Consider the following 10,042-nt stretch of genomic DNA (forward strand, 5'->3'; position numbering starts at 1 on the left):
TGTGTGTGTGTCTGTGCTCCGTGCTGCTAAATGGCATATATTATAGTATGTTTGTGTGTATACCTGCCTGCAATGGGCCGTGGTGAACAGTATATGTCCGGCCACATCCATCTGGTATGAGTCATGAATGAGTCACGGTAGTCATGGTGTGTGCCTTTTGTTGGTAAACAGGAAGGGAATATTTGTGTGCAGGGACTGAGACTGCTTCCCCTCTCTCTCTCTCTCTCTCTCTCTCTCTCTCTCTCTCTCTCTCTCTCTCTCTCTCTCTCACTCTGAAAACTACAACTGGGATTAAATCTAAGACTAGGCGATTGCTGGACAATGGCTAATCTTAATTTTCATCTTCAGTATTGTCCAATAGGTTCTCTATGGAGACCTGCGATACAGTATCATTATTAGGATATTATCTTTGTTGTTTCATGTTGCTGGGTAGGAGGCTTCATCTTGGAGATGGTTCTATATGGAGACCTGTGATACAGTATAATTATTAGGATATTATCTTTGTTGTTTCATGTTGCTGGGTAGGAGGCTTCATCTTGGAGATGGTTCTATATGGAGACCTGCGATACAGTATAATTATTAGGATATTATCTTTGTTCTTTCATGTTGCTGGGTAGGAGGCTTCATCTTGGAGATGGTTCTATATGGAGACCTGCGATACAGTATAATTATTAGGATATTATCTTTGTTCTTTCATGTTGCTGGGTAGGAGGCTTCATCTTGGAGATGGTTCTATGTGTGGCTCTATCGGACCTTCACAGTAACAGTTGACTTCCTGTATTCTTACTGGCTCTGGAGTAGATAACGGTATTGTGACGTAATTAAGTAGTCAAATATAGGGTATGCCTCATTTACCCTAATTTTATTGTATGTTTTGGGTTACGTTGACATAATCAACAAATTGTATTATTTCACCAGGTGTCTGAAAACAAAGGTTCATGTTTGATTCATGTTGCTTTCTGTATCCTATTTCGGACATACACAGCCAATCACACATGCACAAACACGCACACACCTGCACAAATGATACGTCAGCTTTCTTCCAAACATATTAAAATAGTTTATTTCATTTTTCACTTTAAACAAACCAAAGAGCTTCCTCTCCATCTCATGAGATTGTAGCCTATATGTCTGTATGTGTACAGGTCAGTGTATGTGCCCTTCACCTGTCTGTCTATGTGTGGTGTGTATAACCAACCCAACCCTTTTTCTGTGTATGTGTGTAAACCTGCATCTCTGTCCCTCTGAACCTGCATTGAGGATCTTGCTAATCTTATCATGAATTCACTCATGGAGCAAGAGCTACTGTTCTGTGGAGAGTGGGCAGGGGGAGCTGTTTCACTTCTTGGTGAAGAACTCATTGCACATCATGGTGAGGCAGGCCACCAGTGTGACGTACTCCTGGAAGTCCACACTGCCATCTGAGTTAGCGTCCAGATCTTTGAAGATCTTGTCAACCTTTGCCTGGTCAGTGTTTTTCTGTTATAATGATCAGAGAGCGAGAGAGAGGTAATGGGGTGAGATTTTGATTTCAGAAGTTAAAACTAGAATCCACACAGTTGGTATTTGTTTATAAAGGTGTGAGAGATTAAGTTATTCTATTGGACGAGGCTGGTCATGTGTTTGTGATATTCCAAGAAATTCAATATTTCAATAGTGTCTGTCTTTAGCAGTATTGTATTTGGTCGTGCTACTAATAAAGCATGATTAAACTGAACTGTTCCTAGGATCCACTCACCCCCATGATCTCTCCAAGCTCAGCGTTGAGCAGATCTTTGAGTTCTCCCTTGCTCAGGGTCGTCTTGTCGCCCTCCTTGCCAGAGTACTTGTGGAAGGCTGAGATGAGCAAAGCCATAGCCTGCTGGACCTGTGACATGGTGACTACTACACAGAGACAGAGACAGAGACAGAGACAGAGACAGAGAGACAGAGAGACAGAGAGAGAGAAAGAGAATGGAGGTTCAAGTTTAGGTTATTCATTTACGGTATTATCAATGTTTTATTATGATAGCAGGATGCTAGTGGACATGATGTCCACGCCTTGAGAGGGGAATGTTTGGTTACTCTGTATTCACAGTATAATACATCTAATATTATCAACATTATATAAAATATTTGATCTATTTATTTTACTTTTTGAAATGTGAAATCCCAGAAACGTAGTTAAAGGGATATATTCAATTCAAATCTATTTTTTATCTTACATCCGGGTTACCATTCCATACATGTCTGGGAAATAAAGTCATGTTGACACTGGTTTAATCGTGTTTAAACATAAGGTTCAGGTTCAATAGAGGGTTTAAAGAGTATTAACGGTTGTTGCACACGAAACAAACACTAAACTACACACACACCAAGCCCCACTACTGCAAACAAGTTCTACATCTCTACCACAAAGGGAGGAAGAGAAAGAGAGGGGGAGGAGAGATGGAGAGCAACGCAACAGAGGTAATTAGAGAGGGAGAGAGGCGGAGATAGGTTAGAGATGGAGACATAGGGAGAGAGGCGGATATGGAGGTGAAAAAGGAAGAGAAGAGAGGGCTGAGTTGTTTAAACACAAACAGACATGGTTCTAGCCAACGCCCTTGCATGTCTCTCTCATTAACTCTGGGGGATTTTATTAAGGAGAGAAAGAGAGAAAGAATACATACTGTATAGAGAGAGAGAGGGACAGACACATAGACAGGAAGACAGATGGGAGGAAATTGGTGGATCGGCAGAAAGGCGCGTTGGTAATTTCAGGCAAACAAAAACATAGAAATCCCAGCACCTCCCCCACCCCTCACCTGTCTCCACCCTCTTTCTATCTAGTTTGGTTAAGGTGTGTCTCTTCACTCTGTCCCTTCACATACCTCGCCACTATGTAGGGAGGTTGCTCTCTCTATGCTCTCTTTCTCTGCCTACCCGTAGTCTAGTTTCTGAGTTTAAGGAAGCGCCTGTAATGTAAATCCCTCATTTAGCTGACCCTCCTCTCCAGAGTGACTTGCAGTAAGTGCGACCATACAGTATGAACATGGTAAGCACAACATTATAGTTGTAAGGAACAATCCCAGTCACTGTGGTGGACTCCACTGATCTCTCTCTGAGTCACTGTCAGCTGCCCCAGGACCGACAGGCATCCAACCAGACACACCTTCTTACCACCCCTCTGACTGCCCATCTGATAACTAGAAACACACTCTACTCACAGAATGGTCAGAGCAAGGGGAGAGAGAGCTTATGGTAAGGACAGAGTGAAGGAAAGAGAGAGCGAGAGAGGGGGTGTGTGGAGGATAGAAGGTAGTAGTGTTCTGCACTATGGAAGGATTGAGGGAGGAAGAGAGAGAGGGGAGGAGGAGGAAGAGAAGAGAAGAGAGATTCTTTCATCTGAACTGCGTAGTGCTCTGAGTAGCACCCACACATGTTTGAATTGACAGGCAGACAGAGTTACGCCCTCCGCAGAGCTTGGCTCAAGATCACAAACAATGCAGACAGGCGCTTACTAACTGTTGCAAAGCACACCCTGAAGTCATTCAAACTTTTGCAGTCAAGTATTAATCACTATAAAACATTAAACTACACACAATTGCAAATAAATGTGGTAAACCACCCAATGAGAATGTATCATTTGGCACATCTAACATATCACAGACACACACAGATAAAACAAACTGAAGCATTTTAGCAGCGAGGCACTCAGGTACACGTTTTACTAGGTTTAGTTTTCACTCACCAAAGTTGTGCGAGGAGTTGGACAGTCAGAGAAAGAGAGAGCGAGGGAGTGAGGAAGAGAGGGATGGCCTGTTGGTTTTAAACATTGATTACCACACCCCACTCTCCCCTCCCCTTTCCTCTCCGTTTCCCTCTTTATCTGATGGAAATGGAAACGGCAATGTTCTGTTCCCTTCTTCATGTGAATTAGTGACTGAACATCCCTGACTCTTATCATTCATTTTCATTATCTCTCAGTTCCACCCTACATATGTCATGCTAAAAGTCTCACTAAGTCTCACAGAGTTTTTCACAGTAACACCCAAATTATTCTAGGCATATATATTATCTAAAGATAATAATTACTTCACCTAAATGTATCACCATTGTAAACAATCCACCATTTTGCTCTGGTTCTTCCTGGACTTCCCCTATAAAAAAACAACAGAAAACGGAGAGGAGAAATCCCTGCATATGTCGAATGTCTTTTGAATGAGAGTAAATACCTCTTATTCTGACTGTGTTTATTCATCCAACAATGTTTCAGTTTAGAAGAATGTAGTAACAATGCAGCATTCTCCAAACCGGCAAAACTTCTCCAAACTGGCAAAACTTCTCCAAACTGGCCAAACTTCTCCAAACTTCTCCAAACTTCCCAAACTAACCTGTATGGCTACCTTACTTGCTGACTGTCACGCCCTGACCTGATAGAGCCGTTTTTCTCTGTTTAGTTAGGTCAGGGTGTGATATGGGGTGGGCATTCTATGTCTTGTGACGGCCGGCCGCCCAACAACCTGCCCGCTTGACCCTATCCCCTCCTCTCTTCTCCAGACCATTTCCGGAGACCTTCTCTCTTACCTCACCTCGCTCATCAACTCATCCTTGACCGCTGGCTACGTCCCTTCCGTCTTCAAGAGAGCGAGAGTTGCACCCCTTCTGAAAAAACCTACACTTGATCCCTCCGATGTCAACAACTACAGACCAGTATCCCTTCTTTCTTTTCTCTCCAAAACTCTTGAACGTGCCGTCCTTGGCCAGCTCTCCTGCTATCTCTCTCAGAATGATCTTCTTGATCCAAATCAGTCAGGTTTCAAGACTGGGCATTCAACTGAGACTGCTCTTCTCTGTGTCACGGAGGCTCTCCGCACTGCTAAAGCTAACTCTCTCTCCTCTGCTCTCATCCTTCTAGACCTATCTGCTGCCTTTGATACTGTGAACCATCAGATCCTCCTCTCCACCCTCTCCGAGTTGGGCATCTCCGGCGCGGCCCACGCTTGGATTGCGTCCTACCTGACAGGTTGCTCCTACCAGGTGGCGTGGTGAGAACCACTGGTGTCCCCAGGGCTCTGTTCTAGGCCCTCTCCTATTCTCGCTATACACCAAGTCACTTGGCTCTGTCATATCCTCACATGGTGTCTCCTATCATTGCTACGCAGATGACACAAAATTAATCTTCTCCTTTCCCCCTTCTGACAACCAGGTGGCAAATCGCATCTCTGCATGTCTGGCAGACATATCAGTGTGGATGACGGATCACCACCTCAAGCTGAACCTCGGCAAGACGGAGCTGCTCTTCCTCCCGGGGAAGGACTGCCCGTTCCATGATCTCGCCATCACGGTTGACAACTCCATTGTGTCCTCCTCCCAGAGTGCTAAGAACCTTGGCGTGACCCTGGACAACACCCTGTCGTTCTCCGCTAACATCAAGGCGGTGACCCGATCCTGTAGGTTCATGCTCTACAACATTCGCAGAGTACGACCCTGCCTCACACAGGAAGCGGCGCAGGTCCTAATCCAGGCACTTGTCATCTCCTGTCTGGATAACTGCAACTCGCTGTTGGCTGGGCTCCCTGCCTGTGCCATTAAACCCATACAACTCATCCAGAACGCCGCAGCCCGTCTGGTGTTCAACCTTCCCAAGTTCTCTCACGTCACCCCGCTCCTCCGCTCTCTCCACTTGCTTCCAGTTGAAGCTGGCATCCGCTACAAGACCATGGTGCTTGCCTACAGAGCTGTGAGGGGAACGGCACCTCCGTACCTTCAGGCTCTGATCAGGCCCTACACCCAAACAAGGGCACTGCGTTCATCCACCTCTGGCCTGCTGGCCCTCCTACCTCTGAGGAAGCACAGTTCCCGCTCAGTCCAGTCAAAACTGTTCGCTGCTCTGGCACCCCTATGGTGGAACAAGCTCCCTCACGACGCCAGGCAGCGGAGTCAATCACCACCTTCCGGAGACACCTGAAACCCCACCTCTTTAAGGAATACCTGGGATAGGATTAAGTAATCCTTCTAACCACCCCCCCCCCCCCCAAACATTTAGCAGACGCTCTGGATAAGAGCGTCTGCTAAATGACTTAAATGTAAATGTAAATGTAAATGTATGTATTTTATTTCTATGTTTTGGCCGGGTATGGTTTCCAATCAGAGGCAGCTGTCTATCATTGTCTCTGATTGGGAGCAATACTTAGGCAGCCTTTTCCCACCTGGTTTTTGTGGGTAGTTGTTTTCTGTTTTGTTATTCTTTGACCTGACCGAACAGTTTTGCTGTTTTCGGTTTCTTTCTTTGTTATGATGTTGTCATTGTCGAAATAAATATGATGAACACTCACCACGCTGCGCTTTGGTCCCCTCCTTCCGACAGCCGTAAAACTGACTGGCTCCATGGACCCCTCAGGGTTATTCTGAACATTACTATTCTGAAGAACTTTTTATTTTTTATTAAGGTTTTGATTGAATATATATATAAACCACATCAAAACTGAGGATGACCGGACTTTACAAATAGTTAAAGTGCTTTTCTATATACATTCTCACACTTTTCTCCTGTTTAGCATGGTCATCTAGTGACTACAGGTGACATGCCCTGTGAACAGAGGCATCACACAACACCCTGTGAACAGAGGCATCACACACAACTCCCTGTGAACAGAGGCATCACACACAACACCCTGTGACCAGAGGCATCACACACACAACACCCTGTGAACAGAGTCATCACACACACAACACCCAGTGAACAGAGGCATCACACACAACACCCTGTGAACAGAGGCATCACACACAATACCCTGTGAACAGAGGCATCACACACACAACACCCTGTGAGCAGAGGCATCACACACAACACCCTGTGAACAGAGGCATCACACACACAACACCCTGTGAACAGAGGCATCACACACACAACACCCTGTGAACAGAGGCATCACACACAACACCCTGTGAGCAGAGGCATCACACAACACCCTGTGAGCAGAGGCATCACACACAACACCCTGTGAGCAGAGGCATCACACAACACCCTGTGAACAGAGGCATCACACACAACACCCTGTGAACAGAGGCATCACACACAACACCCTGTGAACAGAGGCATCACACACAACATCCTGTGAACAGAGGCATCACACACAACACCCTGTGAACAGAGGCATCACACACAACACCCTGTGAACAGAGGCATCACACACAACACCCTGTGAACAGAGGCATCACACACACAACACCCTGTGAACAGAGGCATCACACACAACACCCTGTGAACAGAGGCATCACACACACAACACCCTGTGAACAGAGGCATCACACACAACACCCTGTGAACAGAGGCATCACACACAACACCATGTGAATAGAGTCATCACACACAACACCCTGTGAACAGAGGCATCACACACACAACACCCTGTGAACAGCGGCATCACACAATACCCTGTGAACAGAGGCATCACACACACAACACCCTGTGAACAGATGCATCACACACAACACCCTGTGAACAGAGGCATCACACACACAACACCCAGTGAACAGAGGCATCACACACAACACCCTGTGAACAGAGGCATCACACACAACACCCTGTGAACAGAGGCATCACACACACAACACCCTGTGAGCAGAGGCATCACACACAACACCCTGTGAACAGAGGCATCACACACACAACACCCTGTGAACAGAGGCATCACACACAACACCCTGTGAACAGAGGCATCACACACAACATCCTGTGAACAGAGGCATCACACACAACACCCTGTGAACAGAGGCATCACACACAACACCCTGTGAACAGAGGCATCACACACAACACCCTGTGAGCAGAGGCATCACACACACGACACCCTGTGAACAGAGGCATCACACACAACACCCTGTGAACATAGTCATCACACACAACACCCTGTGAACAGAGGCATCACACACAACACCCTGTGAACAGAGGCATCACACACAACACCCTGTGAACAGAGGCATCACACAACACCCTGCGAACAGAGGCATCACACAACACCCTGTGAACAGAGGCATCACACACAACACCCTGTGAACAGAGGCATCACACACAACTCCCTGTGAACAGAGGCATCACACACACAACACCCTGTGAACAGAGGCATCACACACAACACCCTGTGAACAGAGGCATCACACACAACACCATGTGAACAGAGTCATCACACACAACACCCTGTGAACAGAGGCATCACACACACAACACCCTGTGAACAGCGGCATCACACAATACCCTGTGAACAGAGGCATCACACACACAACACCCTGTGAACAGATGCATCACACACAACACCCTGTGAACAGAGGCATCACACACACAACACCCTGTGAACAGAGGCATCACACACAACACCCTGTGAACAGAGGCATCACACACAACACCCTGTGAACAGAGGCATCACACACACAACACCCTGTGAGCAGAGGCATCACACACAACACCCTGTGAACAGAGGCATCACAAACACAACACCCTGTGAACAGAGGCATCACACACAACACCCTGTGAACAGAGGCATCACACACAACATCCTGTGAACAGAGGCATCACACACAACACCCTGTGAACAGAGGCATCACACACAACACCCTGTGAACAGAGGCATCACACACAACACCCTGTGAGCAGAGGCATCACACACAACACCCTGTGAACAGAGGCATCACACACACGACACCCTGTGAACAGAGGCATCACACACAACACCCTGTGAACATAGGCATCACACACAACACCCTGTGAACAGAGGCATCACACACACACAACACCCTGTGAACAGAGGCATCACACACAACACCCTGTGAAAAGAGGCATCACACACAACACTCTGTGAACAGAGGCATCACACACAACACCCTGTGAACAGAGGCATCACACAACACCCTGCGAATAGAGGCATCACACAACACCCTGTGAACAGAGGCATCACACACAACACCCTGTGAACAGAGGCATCACACACAACACCCTGTGAACAGAGGCATCACACACAACACCATGTGAACAGAGGCATCACACACAACACCCTGTGAACAGAGGCATCACACACACTACACCCTGTGAGCAGAGGCATCACACACAACAACCTGTGAACAGAGGCATCACACACAACACCCTGTGAACAGAGGCATCACACACAACACCCTGTGAACAGAGGCATCACACACACAACACCCTGTGAACAGAGGCATCACACACAACACCCTGTGAACAGAGGCATCACACACAACACCCTGTGAACAGAGGCATCACACACACAACACCCTGTGAGCAGAAGCATCACACACAACACCCTGTGAACAGAGGCATCACACACACAACACCCTGTGAACAGAGGCATCACACACAACACCCTGTGAATAGAGGCATCCCACACAACACCCTGTGAACAGAGGCATCACACACAACAACCGTGAACAGAGGCATCACACCCAACACCCTGTGAACAGAGGCATCACACACAACACCCTGTGAACAGAGGCATCACACACACAACACCCTGTGAACAGAGGCTTCACACACAACACCCTGTGAACAGAGGCATCACACACAACACCCTGTGAACAGAGGCATCACACACAACACCCTGTGAACAGAGGCATCACACACAACACCCTGTGAACAGAGGCATCACACACAACACCCTGTGAACTTAGGCATCACACACAACACCCTGTGAACAGAGGCATCACACACACAACACCCTGTGAACAGAGGCATCACACACAACACCCTGTGAACAGAGGCATCACACACAACACCCTGTGAACAGAGGCATCACACACAACACCCTGTGAACAGAGGCATCACACACAACACCCTGCGAACAGAGGCATCACACAACACCCTGTGAACAGAGGCATCACACACAACACCCTGTGAACAGAGGCATCACACACAACACCCTGTGAACAGAGGCATCACACACAACACCCTGTGAACAGAGGCATCACACACACAACACCCTGTGAGCAGAGGCATCACACACAACACCCTGTGAACAGAGGCATCACACACACAACACCCTGTGAACAGAGGCATCACACACAACAC

At 47.2% G+C, this 10,042-nt stretch overlaps 1 protein-coding gene and 1 long non-coding RNA gene across 2 annotated transcripts; both read right to left on the reverse strand.

Moving 5' to 3' along the window:
• Nucleotides 1-249: 249 nt before the first annotated feature.
• LOC115177182 (uncharacterized) lies at nt 250-600 on the reverse strand. Its single transcript, XR_003872366.1, has 2 exons — nt 469-600; nt 250-376 (listed from the first exon to the last, which is right to left on the reverse strand). It is a non-coding gene; the product is annotated as an uncharacterized LOC115177182 (long non-coding RNA).
• Nucleotides 601-1,036: 436 nt separating this feature from the next.
• On the reverse strand, nt 1,037-3,821 carry LOC115177181 (ictacalcin-like). Its single transcript, XM_029737741.1, has 3 exons — nt 3,713-3,821; nt 1,739-1,884; nt 1,037-1,479 (listed from the first exon to the last, which is right to left on the reverse strand). Exons 2-3 carry the CDS (start codon nt 1,874-1,876, stop codon nt 1,339-1,341), a joined length of 279 nt encoding a protein of 92 aa, XP_029593601.1. The 5' UTR covers nt 1,877-1,884; nt 3,713-3,821; the 3' UTR covers nt 1,037-1,338.
• Between the last annotated feature and the right edge of the window lie 6,221 nt (nt 3,822-10,042).

This window comes from Salmo trutta, chromosome 37, assembly GCF_901001165.1.
Source record: "Salmo trutta chromosome 37, fSalTru1.1, whole genome shotgun sequence".
Classification (NCBI taxonomy): Eukaryota; Metazoa; Chordata; class Actinopteri; order Salmoniformes; family Salmonidae; genus Salmo; species Salmo trutta.

Coding starts and splice junctions, on each gene's coding strand:
- LOC115177181 (XM_029737741.1), bottom strand. CDS start 1,876: ATGTCACAGGTCCAGCAGGCTATGGCTTTGCTCATCTCAGCCTTCCAC. Junction 1,480..1,738: donor AGCTTGGAGAGATCATGGGG/GTGAGTGGATCC, acceptor TCATTATAACAG/AAAAACACTGACCAGGCAAA.